Genomic DNA, 27,522 nt, shown 5'->3' with positions numbered 1-27,522 from the left:
AATAAATGACCACCTCGTCTCCCTTAGCCCCCAGCACCTGGCTCATTGCATGTAAGTGGCCACACCCTATGGCTGCAGTCCCCAGGGGACGGGTACCGGCCTGGGGCCTGTCAGGAACCCGGCGCACGTGGGCAACCCGGGCAGGAGCGAAGCTTCATCTGTGTTTACAGCCGCTCCCCATCACTCGCATCACCACACAAGGTCCGCCTCCGGCCAGAGTCGCCGTGGCGTCAGGTTCTCACAGGAGCGCGAACCCTGGGCCTGGGTTGCACCTACTTACAGCCTGGGGAGCGGCTGCACATACTGGCTGTCCCTAGCAGGGAGGTGTGACTGCACAGTAAGTGTGATGCGCTTGAATCATCCCGAAACCATCCCCCCCATGGAAAAACTGTTTTCCATGAAACCGGTCCCTGTTGCCAAAAAGGGGACAGCTGCCCTACGGGAGGGAACTATCCCCATCTCACAAGTGGGGAAACTGAGGCTGGCGCAGGCGGGGGCGGGGCGCTCCGGGACTCGGGCGCGGGGCGGGGGCGCGCACGCTGCGCCTCGGGCCCGGGGGCGCGCACGCCGAGCGGCCGGCCGCGGGGCGGGGCGGGGCGGGGCGGGGCAAGGGGCGGGGCGGCGCGGGGCCGTTGGCTGGCGGGGCGGTAGACGCGCCAGTCCGAACCGGAGTGGGTCCGAGGCGCAGCCCGAGCCCGCCATGGAGCAGCCCAGGAAGGCGGTGGTGGTGACGGGTACGCGGGCTGCGCGCCCGGGCGGCCGCGGGGGCGGCGGCCGGGACTGGGGCGGGGTGGGCGGCCCCCTGGGCGGAGCAGGTGCTAGAAGTGGCCCCAAGTTTGGGAGATGTCAACGCCTGCGGGAGTCCGGCCCGGCCCCGGCCACCCAGAAAGTGGAGGAGGCGGCGCCTCTGTGGTCTCGGGGTCGGCAGTCGGGGCCGGCAGGGGCGTGGGGACACGAGCAAGTGCCCCGCGTGGAGCAGGCCCTTCTGGCGTCCTTCCTTCCCTGAGTGGGGACAGTGACCCTCCGGGCACCTACCTGCTCTGCCTGGCCAGGGGCTGCACCAGACCCGCCTCCCTGCCCTCCTCGGAGTCGGGACTGTCCCCCCACCCTCCCTCGCCCCAGGAGACAAAGGCCGATTTGCGGGCAGGAAGCGTCCCGGTGACAAACGAACCTCCCGGCCACTGCGCTAACGGGGGCTGCTCCCCCGGGACAGAGACAGGTGTGGGTCCGGGGACCTCTGGCGCGAGTCTGCCCCTCGGCTGTCCCAGGGACTGTTTCCACCCAGAAGCCTTTTGTGCCTGGGCTGCTTGTTGGTGAGCCCAGCCCCGCTGTCACTGACTCCCCCGAAACCAACTAACTGTTCCTCCTCCCTGAGACTCCGCCTAGGGGCCACGTGGCATGTCAACTTCCGCCGGGGCCTCAGAGTGGGGGGTCATTTTGACCTGCAGTCCTGAGGGGTCAGAGTGGGAAATCCAGCCACGGTTCGAACAGCTGTTTGGCGACCGTGGAAGGGAAGCCGGGGCTGGTCCTGGAATACCTGGGGAGATGGAAGAGGCCACTCACCTGCCTAGCAGGTGTGTATAACTGCAAGGAGGGCCGCTGTCCCCCACAGCCTTCCTTTATCTCCTTATTTGTTATTGGAGAGCTTTTTGCATCAGCTGGTGATATCTTCACCATCTCCATTTTGCAGAAAGGGAAACTGAGGTCACCTCATGGAGGTCACCTAGTTTGCAAGTGGCTGAGCTGGGACTCAAACTTCAGCTGTGCTGCAGGAGTGGGCGGGGAGGTTGCCTCCTGAGCTGTGGCATCTACCTGCTTTCTCAGGACACAACATCCCTCCTGTAGCACTGATGTCACATGAGATCCTTGGCCCAGCTAGACAATTTTTTAGACAGTACGACGCAGTGATTAGAAGAGGGAGGCCAAGGCCATGGACTCTCCAGGTCTGGGTTTGAATACCAGCTCTCCCACCTTCTTGCTGTGGGACCTCAGGCAGCTGGCTTTACCTCTCTGTGCCTCAGCGCCTGCTCCTGTAAATTGGGCCCAGGAAACACCCTTGCCTGCAAAGAGGATGCTGTGAGGCTGAACACCAGGCAGGTCACTTAGCGTATCTTCCCAGGCGACAATCTTGGTTTGGAAAGGGGGCCTGGAGTTGGAGCTAGCAGGGAGGGCAGTGGGGTGGCGTGTGGACGGCTGGGAAAGACCCATACACATCCCGTAAGGGCCACTCCTCCTTCAGTGGGGATTCACGGAGCATCTGCCCCCTCCAGAGTTGGGGGAGAGGCCCCCCCATAAAGACAGTCATAAAATAGCTATAGATTGGGCCATGAGTAGTGGGGACAATTGAGAAAGGAACAGGCCAGCCTTTTCTGAGGCTAAAGAGGCCACTTCCTCTTTGTGAGGCATGAGAATCAGGCCCCCCAGAACTCCAGACCAGCCCCCCAACACTCTTGCAGGTGTTAGCTGCTGGGTAGGACCACTCTGCAATAACATTTTGCTTTTAACTGTTTATTTTTTTCAGGGTTTGGCCCTTTTGGGGAACACACTGTAAACGCCAGCTGGATTGCGGTTCAGGTAATGCATATCTGGAGGGTATGAGTCAGGCTTGGAGCTGGGTTCCCCCAAAAAATTATGGCCCAAAGAAAGTCTCCTCCTACAAGATATTTATGTCAGATACACACATCTTCTAGCTTACATTTATAGGGCACTTGTTTGCAGCCCAGAGCTCTGATTTCTTCCAACAACCCCTGTGTGGTAGGTGCAGTTATTCTTGCACTCACTTTACAGGTGAGGAAACTGAGGCCAAGAGGAGTGATGAAGGGAGTTCTCTGTGATCACGCCTAGAACTTCTGAAGTGCCCAGCCCAGCTAGTGGCTACAGATCTGGGACTGGGAGGGCCCAGGAGTGGGTATAAATGTTGCATTTCCAGGACACAGCTGCTTAAGTGGGAGGCTCCTGCTTTAACCTAGGAGTCATCTGAATATGGCATCTTTCTCCTTTGCATCAAAAATCTTTTCTATATACTCAAAGACAAACTGTGATTTGGGTTGGTTCCTGAATGGCCAACCTGAGAATTCTCCGGTGTGTTTTAGGCAGGTGCTTCCCATGTTGGGAGAAACCAGGCAGGGATGTCGGAGTGGGGGTGTCTTAACCTTGTGGGAGCCGGTGCAGTGACCCTAGCTGTCACCTCCAGGCAGCTGGGGGAGGAAAAGTTTGCATAGTGGGAGCAGGGAAGGGCTGTCTTTCCTGGTGTCAGGAGCGGGGTGTCCGTCTGCAAAGCCCTTCCTAGTTTCTTTGCCAGATGGGGCATTTGGAGGGCCAGACTTGCAAACAATGAGCAGAGAGAAAGGGGAATGTTGCTCCTTATATAAATCAGGTTTGCAGAGACTGGAGCCAAACTCGTATTAATCCTAGCCCATTAGCTGCTTGATTTAAAGTAGCCCTGCTTCCCACTCCAGAGTCCTGGATTTGGAGAAAAATCCAACTTGAACCTCAGTGTGACAACCCCCAGCTGGCCCTCCCCCCGACGCCCCACCTTTCTTTGTCATTCAGACTCCAGCTCTCAAAGTCATAGCTGCCTCCCTGTTTTTGTTTTTTTTTCCCCTCCACCCACTTTGCGGGACGAAGGGCTGGGATCCCGGGACCCTTGCAGATGGGAGCGTGTCCGAGGCCCTGCCTGTGCACCCGCTCCCTGGAGTCCCAGACAAAAAGGAACAGCGTGTTTCTGAAGACTTGTGTGTCTGGCTTTGTGCGAGGTTCAGACAGGAGCCTTCACGGGGCTGAGTGGACACAAAGCCGAGTGTCTGAATTCCTGGGCCCCAGACACTGTGATCTGCATCTAAATAGAAGAAAAAATCAATTAAACAATCTTTGGAAATCCCTCCTCGCTCCGGGCTCGGATGGTAGAGGATGGCAGCATTTCGCTCTGGGGCTGGGGGGAACATCCCTTCTACTTGGTCCTTATCTCCCCAGACCCAAAGTTTCCACTCTCCACTTTCTTCCCGGAGTTTACGAAATGAGAAGAGAGGCTTCTGCACCCTCCCCCTGCTAAAAGGATGGCAGTCTTTTCAGATCTCATTGTTTCCCTTTTTAAGGGAAAAAACAAACTGGAGTCCGGCTTGTGTACACTGAGCACACTTGTGTATATAACCAATGACATTACATCTGTGCGTCCCTGAGTCCAGATCAAGATCTCGAACATTCCCTGGTTCTTCCTCATTCATTCACAGAGGCCCCTTCCCAGGTACCGCCTCACCCCACCCCCACATAAACTTCTCTGCTGACTTTTTTGCTACGAAGGTGAGTTTCGCCTGTTCTAGAACTTGGCAGAGTTGGAGCCACACAGTGAGCTGACTGTGGGATTTGGCCTCTTCTGCGCAGCTCAGAGTTCGTGAGGTCCCCCGTGGAGTTCCCGGAGCGCCGTCCGGTGTGTCCCTGGGGCCCCAGATAAAAGCAGATTTTGCCTGTTCAAAAGGTGTCGCCTCTGGATGGGTGGGATCCAGCCTTGGGGTGTTCTTGGTGTGACACAGATATAGGTGCAGGCCACGGTGGATGTCTGGATGTCTGCCACCTCCCCCTGAAGCTGTGCGTTTTGTTCTGTGGCGTGAGCAGCGGTTGTTCCCTGTGGCAACTGACTTTTAAGATGCACAGGTACACAGGTGTCACCATCTATAGAATGTCTGCCACCTCCCCCTGAAGCTGTGCGTTTTGTTCTGTGGCGTGAGCAGCGGTTGTTCCCTGTGGCAACTGACTTTTAAGATGCACAGGTGCACAGGTGTCGCCATCTATAGAAGGAACCCCTCCTTCTCCCACGGCACCGATAACTACTCTCTTTCTCTCTGCCTGTCCCCTTCCCTTCTCTCTCTCTCTCCACCTGTGTGTCTTCCTGTCTCTGTCTCTGTCTCTTCTGATCTTCCTTCTTCATGCCCTGGTCACAGTGAACTGTTTCCCACCAGCCATGTTCAGGAGGTGGGAGTTGTTGGGGGGACAGAAGGGAAAGCCCCCTTTCATCTTCCCCTGGGGTGGTGGTTGCCCTCAGCACCTCTTGTAGGAGGCGCCACGCCTTTGGTGTGTCCTGTTGCCCCCAGGTCTCGGGTGGTGGGCTGGAACGCTGGTTGCGTTTCCCTCTCTCCCGAGGAGGCTCAGGTGGGTGTCAAGGGCCAGGGAGCCCCTGGACTCGGGGCCGTCTGGAGTGTCCCTTGCCCAAGCAGGGTGAGGAGGAGCCGGGTCACAGAACGTGGAGACATCACGGGACAATTACTGCCACAGCAAGTCTAGACAGACCTGCTAAGGATATTACCAGGGAACAAAGAGGGTCTTTGTCATGGGGTCAAGGGAAACGGTCAGATGTGGCTTCTCGGCGGGGTCTTGTCAGGTAGCCCGGGTGTAGACAATGCAGCATCTGGGGTGCCTGGGCCCTGGTCCTTTCACGGTGTGTGCTCGGGGTCGGCCGCACTCCCTACAGAATCTGGGGGACTTGGGGTTCCAAGTTGGGGACAAACTTGGGGTTTGTCCGACGTTTCCTTGTATTAAACTGAGGTGCTGTGTTTTGGGCAGAAGTGATGTGTCCTCTGTGTGCCGTCTTATAAGGAGACACCAGATGTTGACCTGTCGCATTCCTGGTGCCACTGACGGTGATCTCTTGCTTCAAGTGAGGTCTAGTGGATTTCTCCCTGCAAAGTTACTATGTATTTTGCCCTTTGTAATTAAAAAGCATCCTGGCGGGCACATGGGGCGACAGAGTGTGACTATCTCAAAAAAAAAAAAGAAAGTTATCCTGAAACAGGTGTGCTGCATGGGAGGCCCAGGTGGGAGGATCGCTTGAGGCCAGGAGTTCGAGACCAACCTGGGGAACATAGTGAGACCTTGACTTTAAAAAAAATAAAGAAGTATCCCATGGAGGCCAGGCGCGGTGGCTCATGCCTGTAATCCTAGCACTCTGGGAGGCCAAGGCGGGTGGATTGCTCGAGCTCAGGAGTTTGAGACCAGCCTCAGCAAGAGCGAGACCCCGTCTCTACTAAAAATAGAAAGAAATTATCTGGCCAACTAAAAAAATATATATAGAAAAAAAAATTAGCTGAGCATGGTGGCGCATACCTGTAGTCTCAGCTACTGGGGAGGCTGAGGCAGGAGGATCACTTAAGCCCAGGAGTTTGAGGTTGTTGTGAGCTAGGCTAACGCCACGGCACTCACTCTAGCCCCGGCAACACAGAGAGACTCTGTCTCAAAAAAAAAAAAAGAAGTATCCCATGGAAAGATACTTTGTGACCATATAAGTCTTCCTCAGACTTTCAGCCATTTTTTATTGATTGATTGAGACAGGGTCTCACTCTGTCACCTGAGCTAGAGTACAGTGGCATCATCACAGTTCACTGCAACCTCGAACTCCTGGGCTCAAGTGATCCTCCTGCCTCAGCCTCCTGAATAGCTGGGTGGCACTACAGGCACCACCACCGTGCCTGGCTAATTTTTCTATTTTTTGTAGAGACAGGGTCTTGCTCTTGCTCAGGCTGGTCTCAAACTCCTGAGCTCAAGTGATCCTCCCACGTCAGCCTCCCAGAGTGCTAGGATTACAAGTTTGAGCCACTGCACCTAACCTCCTCCCACACTTACCCTATTATTTTTTTTTATTTTAAAATTCAATAGACAATTTCTCACCTTACAGATATATTGTTAAGAAAATCATCCCCTATTGTTAACATCTCACATGAACATGGCATTTGTCAAAAAGAAGAAACCAGTGGTGACCCATTGCTATTAACTAGACTCCAGACTTGACTCATATTTCACCAGTTTTCCACTAATACCCTTTTCCTTTTTGTTCCAGAATCCCATCCAGTATGCCACTTGCATTTCACGGGGCATCTTTTTAAAATTTTGTTTCTGATTCCTACCTGAGTGTTGGATGTCAGACGTCTTGTATCTTCTGTTTTAAAAATTGAGATAAATTTTGTTGAGATATAATCACATGCCATTCAATTCACCCTTTTAAAGGTATAAGTCAGTAGGTTTTCGTATATTCACAGAGTTGTCCAGCTATCACCTCTGTCTAGTTCCAGAACATTTTCATCACCCCCAAAGGAAACCCCATCCCCATTGGCAGTCACTCCCCCTGACAGCCACTGATTTATCTTGTGTCCCTGTAGACTTGCATATTCTGGATATTTTATATCTTGGAATCGTGCCCCGTGTGACCTTTGGTGTTGGCTTCTCTCACTCAGCACCATGTCTTCAGGGCTCACCCACGTGGCAGCAGGGGTCAGGGCTTCAGTCTCTTTTCTGGCTGAGTAATATTCTACTGGGTGGATAGACCATGTTTTGGTTATTCATTCATAAGTTCACGGACATTGACTTGTTTCCACCTTTGGCCATTGTGAACAATGCTTCTATGAATAGTCATGTATGAGGTTTTGTGTGGACATATGTTTTCAATTTTATGTATGCAAATTTAGGTATAGATATACATTTATCTAGGAGAGGGTTCCTGGATCACATGGTAACTCCCCTTTGTACTTTCCTTGCCCCAGCCTTAGTACTTTTAGTGGAGAATGACATTTAAAACACAGGATCTGGCCAGGTGTGGTGGCCCACGCCTGTAACCCCAGCACTTTAGGAGGCTGAGGTGGAAGGATCGCTTGAGGCCAAGAATTCAAGACCAGCCTGAGCAACATAGCTAGACCCCATCTCTCTCTTTTTTTTTTTTTTTTTGAGACAGAGTCTCGCTCTGTTACCCGGGCTGGAGTGCCGTGGCGTTAGCCTAGCTCACAGCAACCTCAAACTCCTGGGCTCAAGTAATCCTCCTGCCTCAGCCTCCCAAGTAGCTGGGACTACAGGCATGTGCCACCATGCCTGGCTAATTTTTCTGTATATATTTTTAGTTGTCTATATAATTCCTTTCTGTTTTTAGTAGAGACGGGGGTCTCGCTCTTGCTCAGGTTGGTCTCGAACTCTTGAGGTCAAACCATCCTCCCGCCTCGGCCTCCCAGAGTGCTAGGATTACAGGCGTGAGCCACCACGCCCGGCCCCCATCTCTTAAAAATGAAAAAACTTAGCCAGGCATGGGGGTGTGCACCTGTAGCCCCAGCTACTCGGGAGGCTGAGGCAAGAGGATTGCTTGAGCCCAGGAATTCAAGGCTGCAGTGAGCTGTGATAACACCACTGCACTCCAGCCTGGGCAACACAGCAAGACCCTATCTCTAAAAAAAAAAAAAACAAAAAAGGAAGGAAAGAAAGAAAGAAAAAAGAAACATCAGGAGGAAGAGGGAAATGTTCAAAATTATTTTTTGAAATATTTCATACATGAAAAGAATGTGTGTATATATATATGCACGCACTGTATGTAGAGCACACATTATAAAATTATGATAGTTTTGTACTTAATGTGTTTTAGGGAAAAATATATAGCTAGCACATCAAGTCTCATAGTTTCGTGGATATTGTTACTTGGAATGAGGCTAAATTTATTTAAGGAAAAAATTAAGTGAGTTTGAGGAAAGTATTGAGGAAACGCTAGCTCAGGCTAGGGAAAAGGAACTGAACGTGTTGGGGTATCTAGCCCTGGGCTTGGAGCAAGTTTGTTTCCTGCCTCCAAACTCATAACTTTCTTCTTTTTTTTTTCTTTTGAGACAGAGTCTCACTCTGTCACCAGGCTCGAGTGCCATGGCGTCAGCCGAGCTCACTGCAACCTCCAACTCCAGGGCACAAGCGATCCTCCTGCCTCAGCCTCCCGAGTAGCTGGGACTACAGGGGTATGCCACGCCACCTGGCTAATTTTTCTGTTTTTAGAAAATAGAGCAATGGGGTCTTGCTCTTGCTCAGGCTGTTCTTGAACTCCTGAGCTCAAGCGATCTTCCCACTTTGGCCTCCCAGAGTGCACATCCTGCTCTTCTTAATACAGATTTCCCACTTGATTTAAAAAGCAACATGTCACGTAGGATTCAAGACGATTACCTTGTGCCCATTAGGGAAATCACAGCAAAGAGGCAGGTCTGTAGCTGTGGGTCCATGGGTCGTTTTATTTTCTTTTTTGATCTTGTAAAACATTGACATGGTTCAAAAGTCAAAACATCACATGATGAGTTTTGTGCAGCGATGTCTCCCTCCTGTCCCCATTCCCTTCTTGTTCCTTCCTTGCCCAGAAGGTGGCTCACTCACCCCACGGTGCGTGCCTGGACATCCCTCCCTCCAGGGTGGTCCAGACAGAAATGACTCATTCTTTTAAAGTTCATTCTGTTTTTAATTTTGATGAAGTCTAGTTTATTTATCTATTTTTTCTTTTATTCCTGTGCTTTGGGGTCATTTGATTGTTTTTCTTTTTTTAAAGATAGGGGCTTGCTATGTTGCCCAGGCTGGTCTTGAACTCCTGGCCTCAAGTGAACCTCCTTCCTTGGCCTCCCAAGTATCTGGGACTACAAGCGTGCACCACTACACCTAGCTGCTGATTTGTTTTTAAGAGAGAAAAGACCTCCATGGATATCTTCTTGGAGATTAGGGGAAGATTCATTTATAAACCATAAAGTTTTTCCCTCTAGGACAGTGGTCCCCAACCTTTTTGGCACTAGGGACCATTTTCATGGAAGACAATTTTTCCATGGACTGGGGAGGGGGGGATGGTTTCAGGATGATTCAAGTACATTACATTTATTGTGTACTTTATTTCTATTATTATTACATTGTAAAATATAATGAAATAATTATACAACTCACCATAGGTTGGGAAGCCCTGCCTAGGATGTACTGAATTTGAGGTCAGAAAAGCAGACTTCATTCGACAGTACTTCTCAACAGTAAATGTGGGCAGGCTGATCTTGCAATGCAGCAGTGTCACTTCTTGGCATTTATGCCTCGCACGTGGGTGAGAGACATTTGCACAGGGCATTCACTGCAGGCAGACTTACAAATGAGGAATATCCAAAGCTCCTTAAATGTTCCAGTGTAGGGGAATATTTAAATTCATGGTGGCCAGTTTCTGAGGTGGAATATTATGCAGCAGAGATAAAGGAAGCATTGATGTGCAATCCCAGCTACTTGGGAGGCTAAGACAGGAGGATCGCTTGAGCCTAGGAGTGCAAGACCAGCCTGGGAAACATAGTGAGACCCAAAAAATGCTATGTAATTTCTCAGATGGGTGTGTGCGTAAGACATTACAAAAGGGTCAGTGTAGATGTGTTTTCTGTCACTTCTGATGTGAATCAGTGAGGGGTGGGTCATGGTGGGCCTTCAGACTTGATCTGTCAGGCTTTTAAATGATACAATAACTGTCTTTTTTTTTTTTTTTTTTGAGACAGAGTCTTGCTTTGTTGCCCGGGCTAGAGTGAGTGCCATGGCATCAGCCTAGCCCACAGCAACCTCAAACTCCTGGGCTCAAGCGATCCTCCTGCCTCAGCCTCCCGAGTAGCTGGGACTACAGGCATGCGCCACCATGCCCAGCTAATTTTTTCTATATATATTTTTAGTTGGCCAGATAATTTCTTTCTTTCTTTCTTTTTTTTTTTTTTTTTTGAGACAGAGTCTCGCTTTGTTGCCCGGGCTAGAGTGAGTGCCATGGCATCAGCCTAGCTCACAGCAACCTCAAACTCCTGGGCTTAAGCGATCCTACTGCCTCAGCCTCCCGAGGAGCTGGGACTACAGGCATGCGCCACCATGCCCAGCTAATTTTTTCTATATAGATTTTTAGCTGTCCAAATCATTTCTTTCTATTTTTGGTAGAGACGGGGTCTCACTCTTGCTCAGGCTGGTCTTGAACTCCTGACCTCGAGCGATCCACCTGCCTCGGCCTCCCAGAGTGCTAGGATTACAGTTGTGAGCCACCGCGCCCGGCCTACAATAACTGTCTTAATGTCCTCATCTGTGTCATTTCTGGGCCTATTTCCATTGCTTTTTCTCCTCATCACAGGTGGTATTTTCTGCTTCTTTGTATGCCTGGTAAGTTTTGATTGAATGCTGGACACTGGGAATTTTACCTTGTTGCATGCTGGGTACTTTTGGATTTCCTCCAGATATTTTTGGCTTTTGTTCTGGGAAACAGTTAAGTTACTTGGAAATAGTTTGAATCTCTCTCTCTCTCTCTCTCTCTTTTCTTTTTTTTGGAGATAGGGTCTCACTATGTTGCCCAGGCTGGCTTTGAACTCCTGGGCTCACAAGATCCTCCTGCCCCAGCCTCCTGAGTAGCTGGGACTATAGGCACACGCCACTGTGCCTGGCTTGTTTGAGGCGTGCTGTTATGTTTTTCTCAGGCAGGACCAGAGCAGCCTTTTTTCTAGGGTTAATTTTCCCCTTCTTCGATAAGATTTTTCTCACTCTGGCCAGTGGGAACATAAACTATTTGCAGCCCTGTGTGGGCTGTGAAGATTGTCCCCTCTGCTTCTCTCAGGTGGCCCTATCTTGGTCTTGGCACACGTATATGCCCATTAGTCCTCAGCCCTCTGAAGTCAATCAACCTCTCCCACACCCTCTCCCTGCTGCTCAATCGCCTGCGGGACTCTGCCCTGCAAACTGCAGCCCCCTTACGCTCCCTGTGCCCCCCACTTTCAACTTTCTAACTTCATGCCTGAAAACTACTCATTTATATATTTTATCTATTTTTTCAGATGTTCCAGACAAGAGGGGAAATCTGATTCTTACTGCTGTGGTTTAGCCAGAAGTAGAAGGTGCTTTGATTTTTTTTAAATGAAGTGCATTCGTGTGATGGCATCATGATTTAAGCTAGGGTGTTTATAGGCACCATGCCTTTCATGCGTGTTATTTTATTTTTCCTCCCTATGCCATGGGTACTGTTTGCAGATGAGGAAACTGAGGCACGAGGAGGGTGAGCAGCCTGCCCGAGATCACCTAGCTGGTAAGCGGGAGGAGGAGGGGGCAGACCTGGCAGCCAGCTCTAGGGGCTACGCCTGTGACTCCCACCCGATACTGTCCCCGAAGCGCTGCTTTCCTGCTTTGTTCTTTTTTTAAATTGAGGTGAAATTCACGTAACATAAAATTAATCATTTTAAAGTGTATAGTTCCTTGGCATTAAGTACATTGACTATGTTGTGCCATCACCAACTCTATCTAGTTCCAGAACATTCTCATCCCCCCAAAAGGAGACCCCCGCCCCCATTGCAGTTGCTCCCCATCCCCGTCCCCCAGCTCCTGGCAGCCACTAATCTGCTTCCTGTCTTTGTGGATTTGCCTGTTCTGGGCATTTCATATCAGTGGAGTCACAAACCGTGTGGCCTTTGGTGTCCAGCTTCTCTCGCTCAGCATCGTGTTTCTGAGGCTCATCCACATGTCGGTGCTTTGTTCCTTTCCAGGGCTGCATAATATTCCATCGCGACACATTTTGTTTGTGCATTCTTTGGTTGATGGGCATCTGGGCTCTCTCCACCTCTTGGCTGTCACGCGTAGTGAGGGACTCCTTTTAAACACAGGGAAGGATGAAAAAGAAAGAGAGATCCCCAACAGCCCCTATTTCCAGCTGAGGAGAGACAGCCTCAGGAGGCTCAGTGACATGCCCAGGGCCCCAGAGCTCTGCGCTCGTTCTCAGTGACACAGCCAACATTCACAAGCACCTGCTGCGTGCTCATCCTGCACCGTGGCGGGGCCGGTGACCTGGGGATTGGGAGAGTATGATGGGGGCTGGGAGTCAGGAAGGGTTTATTCCCAAGAGGCTGAGACATGAAGGCTAAGGAGGAGTCAGCTGACTGGAAATGAGGGGAAGAGCCTTCCAAGCAGAGGGAACAGCCTGTGCAAAGCTCTAAGGCAGAGGGAAGCAAGCCTGGTGTGTCAGAGGCTGAGGCGAGGCTGTGTGGCCAGGGCCGGGGTGGTGGCAGTGAGTAGTAAGGGCGGGGAGCAGGGCGGGGGAAGGAAGAGGCAGGCAAGGAGGAGGCTGACCCTGCAGGGCCTCGTGGACCATCGTGGAGAGTTGGAATTTTATTCTGAATATGGCAGGAGCCACTGGAAATTTGGAGCAGGGAAGGGGTGTGATGTCATTTTAGACTCTTCCTAGGCTGGGTGCGGTGGCGTGTGCCTGTCGTCGTAGCTGCTCGGGAGGCTGAGACAGGAGGATTGCTTGAGTTCAAGACTGCAGTGGACACAGAGCCAAGACCCTGTCTCAAAAAAAGAAGAAAAAAAAAAAAGAAGGGAAAATGAAATTCCAGGCCAGGTGCACTAGCTCATGCCTGTAATCCTAACCGTTTGGGAGGCCAAGGCAGGAGGATCACTTGAGCCCAGGAGTTTGAGGTTGCAGTGAGCTATGATGACGCCACTGTACTCTAGCTCGGGCAACAGAGCAAGACTCTTTCTCAAAAAAAAAAAAAAAGAAAAGAAAAAGAAAAAAATTCCAAAATCAATGCAGAAGACACAAGAATGTACCTACAGTGAATTCAGTAAGGCCACACTCAGAATGTGCTTTGCCTGCAACCCACCCCATAGAATTAGATAAAATCAGCCACTGAGATCTAAGAATAATATTATTTAGTAAATAACCCTACAATAATCATTATTTGGAGTATTTATTTTATCATGAAGAACTCTCAGTTTTTCTTTTTTTGGTAAAGAAAAACTTTGGTAGTTTTATTAAGATATAATTCACATACCATACAGTTCACCCTTGTAAACTGTATTATTTATTTTTTAATTTCAGAATATTATGGGGGTATAAGCCGGGTGCAGTGGCTCACGCCTGTAATCCTAGCACTGTGGGAGGCCGAGGCGGGAGGATCTTTTAAGCTCAGGAGTTCGAGACCAGCCTGAGCAAGAGCGAGACCCTGTCTCTACTAAAAAAAAATAGAAAAATTAGCCGGACAACTAAAAATATATAGAAAAAATTAGCCGGGCATGGTGGCGCATGCCACCAACCTCGGGAGGCTGAGGCAGGAGAATCGCTTAAGCCCAGGAGTTTGAGGTTGCTGTGAGCTAGGCTGACTCCATGGCACTCTAGCCTAGGCGACAGAGTGAGAGTCTGTCTCAAAAAAAAAAAAAAAATATTATGGGGGTACAGATTTTTAGGTTATACATATTACCTTTACCCCCCTGAATCAGAGCTTCAAGCATGTCCGTCCCCCAGACGGTGTGCACCACACCCATTAGGTGCGGATGTACCCATCCCCTCCTCCCTGCCCCGACCTGCCTGACACCCGATGAATGTTACTAATATATGTGCACTTAAGTGTTGATCAGTGAAACCAGTTTGATGGTGAGTACATGTGGTGCTTGTTTTTCCATTCTTGTGACACTTCACTTAGTAGAATGGGCTCACGCTCTATCCAGGATAATACAAGAGGTGCTAGATCACTACTGTGTCTTTTAGCTGAATGAAACTTCATGGTATACATATACCGCATTTTATTAATCCACTCATTCTCACTTTCTCTTACTGAGGTGAAACCTTTGCCCCTGAACTTCTCTGCATCCTCTGCGTGCTGCGGCTGGCAGAATCATTGTCCATCCTACAAACATGGTTGCTGGTATACTCTGTGCTGTGCCGTGGGCCAGCCATGGGAAGGAGACCTGGTAGTGGGCTTTGCCCGCAAGGAGTTAACAGCTAGAACTTTGGCAGCCCGCGAGAAAAACATTGGTGCTTCTCCAGAAAAGTGCACATGTGGCTATATGTAGCCCATTTTTGTATATAATTTATGACATTCTTTTTTTTTTTTTTTGGTAGAGACAGGGTCTTGCTCTGTCACCCAGGCTGGAGTGCAGTGGTGCAATCACAGCTCACTGCAGCCTGGAACTCCTGGGCCCAAGCAATCCTCCTGCCTCAGCCTCCTGAGTAGCCGGGACTGCAGGTGCACACCACCAGGCCCGGCTACTTTTTCTTAATTTTTTTTGTAGGGTCTCTCTATGTTGCCTAGGCTGGTCTCAAACTCCTGGCCTCAAGCGATCCTCCTGCCACAGCCTCCTAAAGTGCTGGAATTATAGGCGTGAGCCACCACGCCTGTCCCATGAGAGACAATCTTAAAGCCTGTCGTGCCCTCAGATGGTTAGAAGCTTGCTAAGGAGTTGAATCAGTCTGTAAACATAGATTGAGAACCTGTTATGCACGTGCACCAAATCTATAAATAATTCTTATCAGATATAACAAGGGGGAAAGGATAATAACAAAAATAACAGTAGTAACGGCAGTGATCATTATTTGAACGCTTAAAATGTGCTGGGCGTAGCTTGGATCTCTTAGTGTGAATGGACTCATTTAATTCTTACAGCTCTCCTGGGAAGTAAGCACTTTATTATCCCCATTTTACAGATGAGGAACCGAGGCTCAGGGAAGTTAAGTGGCTTGCCCTCAGTCACACGGGCAGGGTTGAAACCCAGCAGCCTGGCCCCAGAAGCCGTGTTGTCATGCTGCCTCCCGTGGAAATGCCGGGAGAGTTGGAGAGAAGTGGGTGGGGAAGGGGACGAGAGATTTGGGGTGGATCAGCACTTGTCCCTCCTTGTTCTGCAGAATGAGTCGGGAGAGCTGCCCGTTTTCTGAGGACAGGCCATTTTATCCCTGGGGAATGCATCATCCCCACAGCTTCCTCTGATGCTGTGATGCCTCCTCTCTCCTCGCTTCCAGGAGCTGGAAAAACTGGGCCTTGGCGACAGCGTGGACCTACACGTGTACGAGATTCCGGTTGAGTACAAGACGGTCCAGAGACTCATCCCTGCCCTGTGGGAGAAGCACAGTCCACAGGTGAGCTGTGTGAAGAGCAGGTCTTCTTCATTAGGATTTTCAGGGGCACACTTCGCATGTGGGTGATTTGTGTGGCTTCATTCCTGTCCCAAACACATGACCCATGCCACAGCCCAGCACTTCTCTGGGTTGTTTTGGAGGTGAGGGAAGAAAGCAAACATTCAGGGCTTCACAAAGCCTGGCTCTGTCTCTCTAGACCTCTGTGTCAGTCAGGATGCATTTCGTTATCAGTGACTGTCAAAACACAGCTCAACATAGCTTGGACACAAAAGTTTGTGTGCTTCAGGTCTGACTTGATCCAGGTGCTCACACAGTATTGTCAGCATTCTCTCGTGGCCTCTCAGCTTCGCTTTGTGTTGCTTTGATTTGCACTAAGGGAAGAGCCTTCTAGCAGTCTCTTCCCTCATGGTGGCAAAGACAGGTGGCTGCTGGCAGCCCTCTTCCTAATTCAGCCACTAAACAGAAAGAGCACCTTTCCTCCTATAATGCCGGCACAGTCCATAGCTGATTCCCATTGGCCAGCTTGGGTCACATGCTGGTCTCCAAACCAATCACTGTGGTGGGAGGAAGGAAGGAATACTCTGATTCGCCAGGCCCAGGTCACATGCCCACTCTGGCAGGCAGGAGGTGGCACCAGCTCTCTCTAAACCTCCTGGAATGAGAAGTCAGAGTAGAGGGTGGCATAAAGGGACACTGGGTGTGGGAGGGAGTTGTGGCTAATACCAGATATGGTTGGAGCGGAGGCCAGCCAGGCAGGAAGTACACCCTTCCCTCCTGCCACAGGGACGTGTGGCCCAGGCAAGGCCATGGGCTGATAGCAGAGCTCTGCGGGGTCAGGGGAGAAAGCCACCAGGGAACCCACCTGGGCTGGTGTTTCTGAAAGGTGAGGTCCTGGTCCCTGTGGGAACCCCACTAGCTTCCCACCCTAGCCTGCCCTTTCAATGTTCTCCAGGACTAGCTGGAGGAATCTTCTTTTCTAACAAGCCCATTTTCCCCATTTTGCAGAGGGGAAGCAGAGGCTTGGTAAGACCGGATCAAAGCATCTGTAAATGGGCTTCTTCCTCTGCTGCATCTATGTAGTCTTGCCTTATTCCAATTAAAGAAACAAACAAAAATAGGCCGGGCACATTGGCTCACACCTGTAATCCTAGCACTCTGGGAGGCCAAAGCAGGAGGATCTCTTGAGCCCAGGAGTTGGAGGTTGCAGTGAGCTGTGATGACGCCACTGCACTCTACCCAGGGCGACAGAGCAACACTCTGTCCCAAAAAAAACCCAAAAATATACCAGACTTTAACTTAATTACCTTTTCCCAAATAGGGTGACATTCATGGTTTTCAGGCATTAGGTCATGGGTATGTCATTTTTGTTGGAGGGTGTGGTCACCATTCAATCCACTACATGTCAGGTGCTATTTTATTTTTGTATTCACCAGTATTCAATTTCCTGTGCACCCGATAACACAGTTCCAGGCACTAGGCCTCCACCAGCCAATAAAAACAGCCCAGTTCTTGCTCCCAGGGACATATATTCTCAAGCAACACAATCCAGTAGACATTCTCATGCCAGCCACATAGAACATTTAAAATTTTCAGCTGGGTGTGGTGGCACATGCCTGTAATCCCAGCTACTCAGGAGGCTGATGTGGGAGCATCACTTGAATCCGGGAATTTGAGACCAGCCTGGGCAACAGATGAGACCCCATCTCTAAAAAAAGAAAAAAATTCCAGTAGCCACATTAAAATCGTAAAAAAAAAAAAAAGACAAAATTGTCATCTTAAATATTTTAAATTTAACCAGTATATCTAAAATATTATCATTTCAACATGTAATCAATATGAAAAATTAATGAGATATTTTATTTTGTGTGTGTGCTCAGTCTGCAAAATCTGGTGTGTGTTTTACACAAATTGCACATCTTGATTTAGATTAGTTGTTTTTCAAGCCACATGTGGCCCGTGGCTGCCACGTGTGACAGCCACTCTTCAACCTAATTTTTAAATGTTCACATATTTTCTTATAATGTCCCTCTGCTCATAGGCATACACACAAGCAATTAATACAGTAGTTGAAGTTTAACTGTATTCAACTTGGCATCTGCTTTTTATAAATACTGTATCATGAGCATTTAATGACCTAGGTCATTAAAAATTCTCCCTAAACATTATTATGTTAATGGCTGGGTAATTTTTAGTGATTAATGTTTTCATTCTCCTATCATTGGGCATCCTAGTTGTTTCCAGAAATTTTCCTCACTCTTATAAATAATGCTGAAGTGACTGTCTACCTGACATCTCTATTTTTAGGCAAGATTACTGGAAGTTATACCTTGCCTTTTGCATTTGGCAATATCCCTTGAGTATCATTCCATATGAAACTGCCTTGGGCCTTTTAACAGCTGCATAGTAGTTTATTATTTATTGAACCAACTCCCCATGAATAGCTAGTTAGTTTATTTATGGTGTTTGATTGCAATAACAAGAAGAGGTACAATGAATAACCTTGCATGTTTCAAATGCTTGGCTGTTTCACTTGGCCATACCTTTCTGCAAGAATGACTCTAGGGTCTATTCCAACAGCAAGAGGTCAGAAACAGTGTAACCCCAGGCTGAGTTCAGTGAGGATGGCACCTACTGCTTTGCCTGGGGGGACCCCTAGTCCCACGACCAGGCCATGTTAAGTCCTGCCTGCCTGTCTGCAGCTGGTGGTGCACGTGGGGGTGTCAGGCATGGCAACCACAGTCACGCTGGAGAAATGTGGCCACAACAAGGGCTACAAGGGCCTGGACAACTGCCGCTTCTGCCCCGGCTCCCAGTGCTGCGTGGAAGATGGGCCTGAAAGCATTGACTCCATCATCGACATGGATGCTGTGTGCAAGAGAGTCACCACACTGGGCCTAGATGTGTCAGTGACCATCTCGCAGGATGCTGGCAGGTAGGGGCCCTGTGTGGTGGGAATGAGCGGGGGTTTCCCTCCTCTACTGACCAAGCCTGGTGTTGAACGAGCCAATTATATTGACTTTGGCCTCGCTGGGTGAGCACTCAGTGTGTGCAAGGCACGGTGCTAATTATGCATATATAGCAAGCGCCACTGGTTCTGTTCCTGGGACTCATTATGGACCTGTCACTCCTCTCTGCCGTCAGGTCCCCACCCAGGCCCTCAGCATCTCCCACCTGGGTGCTGCCCCAGCCGCCACCTCAGCCCTCCTTTCTGCCTCTCCCTCGACCCAAGTGGTCACTTTCTGTATTAGTTTCCTGGGGCCGCTATCACAAAACCCCACACATTGGGTGGCTTAACACAACAGAAATGTAGCATCTTCCAGTTCTGGAGGCCGGAAAGCTAAGGTCACAGTGTCAGCAGGGTTGATTCCTTCTGGGGGCGCTGAGGGACAGCCCATTCTAGGTCTCTCTCATGGTGGCTGCCAGGGATCCTTGGCTTGTAGAAACGTCACCTCGATCTCTGCCTCTGTCATCACATCACCTTCCCTGTGCCTATCCACATGGCCTTCTGGCATAAGGACAGCAGTCACCAGATTTAGGACCCACCCTAATCATCTAGTATGACCTCATCTTTTTTTTTTTTTTTTTTTGAGACAGGGTCTCACTCTGTCACCCAGGCTAGAGTGCTGTGGCATCATCATAGCTCACAGCTGCCTCAAACTCCTGGGCCCAAGCGATCCTCCCACCTCGGCCTCCCAGAGTGCTGAGATTATAGACTCAAGTAACCGCTCCTGGCCAAGTCTCTTTTTAAAATGAATTTTTAATCACACAGATAATTCTAGACTGTATCCTCATACATTCTCACTGAGAAAAATTCTCTTGCCCTTTCTCTTACCCTGTGGGGACTTCTCCGATAAGTTAGAAACCCGGGCCGTGAGCCCTCCTTCCCATCCCCATGTTGCTTTGCACGTAGGGGCCCCTTGGTGGGCAGGTTTAGGATTTCGCCTCGTTTTGCTTTGCTTTTGTGTAGATGGGTCCATGACGTGCATTTCCTGAGAATTCCCTTCCTCGGGGTTCACTTGGGGGCCACAGCATGCATGTCGGTGACGGCTCCATTCTTTCTCTCTCTGGTTTCCCTCCCTCACCTCCCCGTTGGTAGACAGAGGTCTTCATTTCCTTCTGGGTCTGTCGCACTCCTTATTTACAGCTTTGTAGTATTCCACGGTGCGGTAAACCCAAGTTCACTTAGCCACGCCGCACCTGGAGACATTTAGGTTGCTTTCTCTTTTTCCGCTTCTAGATATAACAGCACGGCAGTGAACACCCTTGTTTGTGTTTTCTCATACAGATGGTTCCTGACGGTAGATTCTAAAACCTGGACATAGCAGGTCGTAAAGTCTGGGCGGTTATAATTTTCCCAACCTGCCGAAGTGCCTTCCTCAGGAGGGCAGCCGATTTCCACTCCCACCAGCCTCCCCCTCTGCCCGCTTCCCTGCATGTGCATCAGCACTGGGAGTTATCAGGTTTTTCCATTTTTGCCAACCTGTGGAGGCAGAAGTGGTGTCCTTTCTTGCAGGTTTCTGGGGAGGTTGGAGGTCCTGCCTTTGGAGGGAGGCTGTGCCCTTGGTCTGCAGATTGACGCTGTGACCTGTTGTGTTCTCTCTCCCACCCCCCGCACCCCATGGCTTAGGTATCTCTGTGACTTCACCTACTACACCTCTCTGTACCAGAGTCACGGCCGCTCAGCCTTTGTGCATGTGCCCCCGCTGGGCAAACCATACAACGCGGGCCAGCTGGGCAGGGCACTCAGGGCCATCATCGAGGAGATGCTGGGTGTCCTGGAGCAGTCGGAAGGCAAAATCAGCTATTGCCACAAACACTGAGGGCCACTTGGTCTCCCGAGACCTCGTCCCGCCAGGGACCCCAAGAGGGACATCTGCCTTTCAAGGCCTGGCCACGAAACACAAGCTCATCTGCTGGGGGGGATCCGATTTGGATGAGATGTCGTGATGGACACACCTCCTCTTCCTTCTTCTCTGCAAAAGCTCCGGTTGGTTTGAAGGAAGCAGCAGAAGATTTTTTCTCTATTCCCCCTTGCATTTGGGGACACAGTTACTGTGGCCACCAGGCCCAGGTTTCCCCAGAAAATCTTGGTCCAGCGGATCTACGCCCTGCAGCCCCGCGGCCAGTGCCACCTGTTGTCTGCTTTTCTAAGTCTGTCGGTGGAGGGATTCCGGAGCTCACTTTATGTCCCTGACTGGTTTTCCCCACACTGAAAAGCTCTGTGAAGAGTCTCTGCCTTTGAACTGTCCCCTGACGGCCTGGCAGCCCAGAAAAGGCCGCCTTGGGGTGCGGCTTGACTTTTTTTCTTTCTTTCTTATTCTCTTTTTAAAAACAATAGTGCTAGTTTGGGTGCAGAGTAATTTATATTCCCTTTGGTTAAACGCAGGCTTTAGCCACCAACAAAAGTGTCTTTTCTTTGTCCTGGGCTGTGCCCCCTTCTGTCTCCTGCCCTGAAAACTGGATTTAAGATCTTTGTTCCAGAGCCCCTTTCGCTCAGGGCATGGGGCCCATGGCCAGGCCACGGAGTGGGGCTGCTACCCTAGGTGTGGCCATAAAAGGCTCAGCCCTTTCAACACCCAAGCTATGAGCTGTGCCCACAGAGATAGGGTCACCAGTAGAACTACAGATTTTGTCTGCTTTCAACTTTGGTTTGGAATACGTAAAACTTCATAGCAACTGCAAACCCACCGAATGTCTGGCCTGGATTTTCAAGGTCTTGCTGCTGGGGGCAAGTTCCTTGTTTCCTTTAAGGGGTGCTCTACGAAACAGGGGCCTGGGGGCCAGAGTTTGCAGAGCTCTACATGTCTGGGCATGTTTGAGCAGGAGGAAGACGGGGCAGCCAGCGTGTTTTTCTGTAGATGGTTTTTGGACACTCGCCCAGGAGTTAGGAGTAAATTTTTATCTCACCCTCTGCAACTTTGAACTCCCCAGGCAGGGACAGGGTGACGTCCCTCAGTGGGTAGCCACATTCAGCAGGACCATGACACCCTCAGACAGGGAGAGAGGGGTGGCCTCAACACAGGGAAGGCAATTGAGCAAAATGCACATTTTGGAAACCGTTTTCTATTTTTTTGGTGGAAACGTGGTTTTACCGTCCACCCCCCGCTGCAAGTGTGACACGGCTGGGATCGGAATCCACCTTGGATCCCACTGGTGTTTCCCCGGCGTTCGGTTCTTTTTCAAACAACTGAGACTTTTGCTTTGTTTTGTTTTCTTCAACATTCACCTTCTTTCCTGCATGTTCCCATGCCGGCAGTCACTGCCTCTGCTGAGCTGCTGCACAGTTTGGGACCTGGGTCGTTGGGTTTCTACGAAATGCGTTTTCCAAGTTGTGAGGGCTTTCTCTGGAGGGGAAGGTGGGGGCTGGTGGGTGACTCGGGGCGGGTGCGGACGTGGCCAGCAGGTGGGAGCCATCTGCACTCCGCAGCTCCCCCACGCCGGCCCAGCCCAGCCCTGGCTGGAAGCACCCTGTCGGCGTCCCCAGTCCGCACTCTGGGTCTCCTGTGGAATCTAGATGTCACTGCATCTGCCAGGTTGGTTTCTGTGCATGGAAGCTGTGGCTCTTTTGAAGGGAGTGGACAACTCCAGACTCGGGGTTCCCCCAGAGATCTTGCTCACACAGCGTCAGGCCTCATCTAGCTCTTTGCTCCAAGGTCCGATCTGGGGCACCCCGAGGAGAAAACAGGTCTTGGCAAGACGGGGAAGGAAGAGAGGTGGGGACTGAGCCATCTGGGCTGAGCTGAGCACCTGCCCCCTCCACAGCTCCATCTTTCTTGGGTCCTCATTTCATCTCTGCGCTTAAAGCACCGCGTGACTTAGCTCTGTAGAGAGAGAACTTCCTGTCCGACCGCTGTCAAGTGTGTGCGTGTCATCTTCGTGTGCCTGGGACCCTTCAGCTTTTCCTCATCAAGTCGAACCAGAATCTCATCCTGCTCCATAAAGCACAGCATTGGGCTCATTTTTATTTTCTCTTTGTTAATTTTTTAAAAATCTTTTTCTGTTGGTGGAACTCATCTGTGGACTCCATGGCATGTCTGTCTGCTTTTGGTGGGTCTGGGCTTAAAATGTCCTCATTTAAGGAGGCAGGTGGACCAAGTCCCATTCCCTCTCCTCTCTCATTTTCAGAGGGAGGGAGGGGTGCGCAGCCCTTGGCAGGTGTCTGGGAGCGAGGTGGGGGTGAGGCATGGAAGGATGGGCTGAGGAATGTGGCAGGAGGAGGGAGTGATGCTGGTGGGGGCTTTCCTGATGAGAGCCTGTGGAGAGTGCTGAGTGGGGGACGGGGGTACAGGGACAGTGATCGGGGTATCTGGTGTCCTAACCAGCCTGGTGATGGCATTGTGTTTAAGATGCCAGAGCTTGTGTACCTCTATTCCTTTATACCTTCCCTCAGCCCTTCAGTGCTCCCATGTCAGTGGCATGTGTGTGAGGATGCAGCTTGCAAAAAAAATAAGACAGAGAGGAAGGAAAGAAAGGCAGGGATGTGAGGTTGCTAGACGGAGCTTGGTGGCACTGAGCCCACCTGTCCCAACCAAGGGGTGGAACAGCTGAGATCCCCGAGGCCACTTGGAGGGGCCAGTCTGGGCTGGAATGGGATGGGGGTGGGGACTGACATCACAGCCAAATCTTTAGGGGGAAATGTGCCAGATGGCAGACATTTCAACAAGGAAGAGAATCCCCTGCTCTGCTCTTTGCTGGCATAGAAACATCTAGAACAGAAAGGATCCACTATGGCAGAATCAGGTTGCCTTTTTGTTTAGAGGTTTCTACCGAGAAGCAAGACCAGCTTGCGTGTGTACACCCTCGGGCCTGTGCCCCCAGCGGTAACCAGGCGGGGAGGGGGTGCGGGCAGCGGCTTGTGGAAATCTATGTGCCCCCCCCACCTTTTTGCTCAACACTGTCTAGACTGTCAACCTGTGACCTCCCTGTCCCTTGTAGTGTCTGAACCCAGAAGTCCCCTTCGGGGATAGCATCACAAAGCCCCATTTTTCCCCATGGCCTCAGCCTCTACTCTCTGGAAGCTCTTGCGATGCCGAGGTCACGTGGGCCACTGATGGTGGTTGCAGAGGCAGAGGCAGGGTAACTGCCAGGTCACCCTGTGTGGCCACGAATCTCACAGCATCCACGCACAAGAGGGGGCAGAAAAGGGTTTTGTTTTTATATCCCAGATACAATTTCTCTTCCCCGGGCACCAGTGCCTCCTGAGGGCCTAGGGCTGCCAGCTGGGAGGAGAAACATCTCTGTTTTTGCAGCGAGGAGGCAGATGGAGGGCTGCTAGGGTTCCACTTAGACCCTTGTGCCCAACGCCCATGTCTGGAAAGGTAATTCCTGGGTGGATGCCAAACACACTTGCCAAGAGGCTCTCTCCCCTGGTTTTGGGGATAGTTGTCACAAGCTGAGTGTCAGGGCCTCCCAGTCCAACCACAAACTGCACCTCCTCTCCCAAATCCTTTTCTCCTCCCCCCTCACTCCCTGGAGCCCCCTCCAATTGCCCAGAGACCCACAGAAGTGCCTGCCTCTCCAATACTCGTGACGCACAAAGCAGGGTGACAGGAATCAGCCGTTGGGAGGTGGCCATGGCTCCTGACTACCCAGGCCCAGGTCACCCCAGCCATTTGCAGGATGCAGTCTGGGGCCCAGAGGCTTTTGTGTCCTGATATTGTGTCTTAAGGAAATCCCCCGGGAGCCAGTTTCAAATAGTGCTCTCTGCTGGCCGAGGCCTGCGGTATCCAGCCCCTAGCTGGAGGCCAAGAAGGCCACACTTGGGCCTTAGGAAGTTCACTCTATGCCTGCCCAGGGAGTACCTGGCTTTTTGGGGGGGCTCCCCCTACATCTCAGGTTTCTATCTTGCCCTAAATTACTCTCTAGGAAAAACTCTTCTTGCTGAAGGTGACTGTGTTTTCTGTCCCCAAAGGAGGGCCCGTCCCGTCCAGCCTCAGCCTGGCTTCTTCCCGACACCCAGAACTCCAGCCAGTGCCTTGTCTGAAACCCCCATGTCTGGGACCCCCGGGCAGAGAAGGGTCTGCTGGACTCTGCTTGGGGCTGGGCCCTGGGAGACCCCAAACTTGACACCCCAGAAAGCAAATAAAACAGTTGAAACATGTCATTCTCCGTGTGTCCTTTCGTGAGGTCGGCCTGTGTGTCATGGTGTCAGTGGGCAGAGGGGACCCCGTACCTCAGAGTTTCCTGTCTTCAGCAGGTGGTCCGGTGCCTGGCTGGCGCTATGTGCTGAACGGATAATGGCGACAGGACGTCTGTACTGTTCTCCTGCCTCCCAACCGGGGGCCTTGGTTCTCATGCACAGAGAGGTTTAGGAACTGGTGGATGGTCACGCAGCCCGTGGGGGCGGGTGCTGGAGTTTGACCCATAACCTGTGCTGACCTGCAGCGTGTGCAAAATTCAAAATCCCCTTCCTCCTGGCAAGGGGTGCCACTGCCACCCCTTACAGAGTGACTGAGGCTCTGCCCATTGAAGCCTGTGTCTCCCCTGTCTCGGCCAGGGCGAGAGGGAGCTGGAATGGGGACCCTGGCCGGCCTCTCAGGAGGGGCAACTTGAAGAGCCCAAACACTGTTCATTCCCTTGCGTCTGTCCTCAGCAGAAGAAGAAGACACTCCCAGCTTTCTGTGGCTTCTGAAGAATAAACCTTTGAAACCAAAAGGGCTTCAGCAAAAACGAAAATGTCTTGGGGAAGGTGGGTCCCACAGGACAGGTATACATCCTCAGAGTCACTGAGGGTCTTTGCATCCCTGCAGCCCCAGGTGTAATGTAGATGCTTTCCCTCCATGGCTGGTGGAAGGTGGAAGGGGTCCTTTTCTTTTTGAGATGGGATCTCGCTCTGTCACCCAGGCTGGAGTGCAGTGGTGTCATCGTAGCTCACTGCAGCGTTGAACTCCTGAGCTCAAGTGATCCTCCTGCCTCAGCCTCCCGAGTAGGTGGGACTATAGGCGCATACCACTGCACGTGGCTAATTTTTGTATTTTTTTTTTTTAGAGATGGGGTCTTGCTATGTTGCCCAGGCTGATCTCAAACTCCTGGCCTTAAGTGATCCTCCCACCTCGGCCTCCCAAAGTGCTGTGATTACAGCCATGAGCCACCGCACCTGGCCTTGGGTCCTTTTTATATGGGGGATCCTTTCCCCAAAACCCAGCACCCTTCTCTTGCCTCCTTGGCCCTGTAGGGGAAGAAAAAAAGTTGCTCCCCTCTGCCCTCCTAGGTTCTTTGGCTGGTCTGCAAATTAAATTGACGTAAGACGGATTAACAGGAGAAAAACAATTGTCATCACATATATACACACGTGAGTCCCACAAAATTATGAGATCCAAAGAAGCAGGCACATGATTTAGGTTTGTGCATCATCCTGAGCCACAGAAAGGACTCAGGGCTTCTGCTGGGGGTGGGGTGACACTGGGGGTGACACTTTATGGGAAGTCAAGGGGCAGAAGTGCCTGGTGAACGAAGGCTGCCTTGTCTTGCTGACAAAATCTCTCAGGTGACAAGAGTTGTCCTGGAGCAGCTGTTTCTGGAACAGACACCTTTACTAATAAAATTTTCCTTTGTAAATCGTAAGTTTCTTGTATAGGAAGGCAGAGCTACTCCCATATTTGCAGTTTCTCAAAATAACCTGCTCAAAATGATCGCTGTGCCAAAGAGGTGTATTTGGGGGTGGCATATTATGGTCTCCTACAGTCACATTTTGGGGTGGTGTGTCCTGACCCACAACAGCCCAGCGGGAACCTCTGTCTCCCCTTGGCCGCGCTGACTGGGGAAACGTGCTGACTGACACCAGGGGCACCCTGCAAGTTGCAGGCAGAGAGAGGAGTGGGTGACCTGCGTGGAGGAACTGAGAGTGGGTCACGCGGGAGAGGTAACAAGACCAGAGTGGGCAGGGCCTCGAGCCTGAGGAGAGGTCAGAGTGTTCTTCTAAGAGTACTGAGACTCCAGGGGAGGGCCCCGGGCCACCCTTTTCTTTCCTGAGCCTTGGTTTACCCCTACCTCATGGGGCTTTTCTGAGAATTCAATGCAATTCTGCTTTTACAGCTCTTAGGTTGGTGCCTGGCGCATAGCTGCTGCTTAATAATACACTTGTCATTACCTCCTCCTCCAGGGAGCCCTCCTGGCTGCCCCTCTGACTCCCACGGCCACCTGAGTGCCCCCATCACACCACTCTGGATAGTGACCGACCGTTTCCTTCCATGAGAGGGTGGGTGGGGCTGCCTGGGGGTCCCTCTGTGTCACCCACGCCCAGCACAGCGCCAGGAGAGGAGGGAGCAGAGCTATGAGTTTTGCCATCTCATCCTGAGGCCAGTGGGGGTGCAGTGAGGCAGCCGGGCGTCCCGGGAGTGAATGACAGGAGGGAACACCAGGTTTTTGCGGTTAGGGGTCCCAGCCGCAGGAGGCCCCTCATCCCGTGGCTGCATCAGGCACCCTGGAAGTGCCTACTGTGTGCCGAGCCCTGGGCTAGGAACACGGTAAGGATCAGGGGCTCCCAGGCTGGAGTACAGCATGGCGGGCCCAACCATGATGGGACGCACACGCAGGGTCCAAGGGTCCAAGGCAGGACCAGGGAGGCTCATCCCAGGATGGCACTCGGAGAGGCCACACTTGGCTCCATTCCAGTGGGGTTCCTTCAGCTCAGGTGAGGGTCTCAGCCTCCATTCTTGCCCTTCCATCCTGAGCCTTCCACCCATCTGACTGCTAGACCTCTCACACCCTCCATGGCTCTCCTTTGCCCGTGGGAGAAAGCAGGACTCGTCCACTGGGCATTGGAACCCCCATTCCCTCATTTCTGCCAAGCCTGGGCTGTCTCGATTTTCCCCGTACCCTCTTCCCAAGAAGCATCCTCCCCACATCCTTCATGGATGCCTGGCGCACTC

The 27,522-nt window shown here is 51.3% G+C and overlaps 1 protein-coding gene across 4 annotated transcripts; it reads left to right on the top strand.

Annotated features, from left to right (window-relative positions):
* Nucleotides 1-615: 615 nt before the first annotated feature.
* On the top strand, nucleotides 616-24,755 carry PGPEP1 (pyroglutamyl-peptidase I). 4 transcript variants are annotated; one of them, XM_045552621.1, is made up of 6 exons: nucleotides 637-734; nucleotides 1,449-1,574; nucleotides 2,522-2,574; nucleotides 15,536-15,652; nucleotides 18,352-18,584; nucleotides 20,280-24,755. In XM_045552621.1, exons 1-6 carry the CDS (start codon nucleotides 701-703, stop codon nucleotides 20,470-20,472), a joined length of 756 nt encoding a protein of 251 aa, XP_045408577.1. In that variant the 5' UTR covers nucleotides 637-700; the 3' UTR covers nucleotides 20,473-24,755. The 4 variants fall into 4 exon arrangements, with proteins under 4 accessions (XP_045408581.1, XP_045408577.1, XP_045408586.1 ...); XM_045552630.1 differs by lacking the exons at nucleotides 637-734; nucleotides 1,449-1,574 and adding exons at nucleotides 11,589-11,648; nucleotides 11,782-11,836 and having other exon boundaries at nucleotides 2,534-2,574; XM_045552625.1 differs by lacking the exon at nucleotides 1,449-1,574 and having other exon boundaries at nucleotides 616-734.
* Nucleotides 24,756-27,522: the final 2,767 nt, after the last annotated feature.

Source organism: Lemur catta, chromosome 1 (assembly GCF_020740605.2).
Source record: "Lemur catta isolate mLemCat1 chromosome 1, mLemCat1.pri, whole genome shotgun sequence".
Lineage (NCBI taxonomy): Eukaryota > Metazoa > Chordata > Mammalia > Primates > Lemuridae > Lemur > Lemur catta.
The sequence above is the reverse complement of the archived record's forward strand: the minus strand, read 5'-3'. Positions and strand labels throughout refer to the sequence as shown.

Excerpts from the sequence above, each read along its gene's own strand:
- PGPEP1 (XM_045552621.1), top strand. The coding sequence starts at position 701 with ATGGAGCAGCCCAGGAAGGCGGTGGTGGTGACGG. Across the intron at positions 735-1,448 it reads GAAGGCGGTGGTGGTGACGG|TCCTGAGGGGTCAGAGTGGG; the intron begins GTACGCGGGCTG and ends TTTGACCTGCAG. Across the intron at positions 15,653-18,351 it reads GGGAGAAGCACAGTCCACAG|CTGGTGGTGCACGTGGGGGT; the intron begins GTGAGCTGTGTG and ends GCCTGTCTGCAG.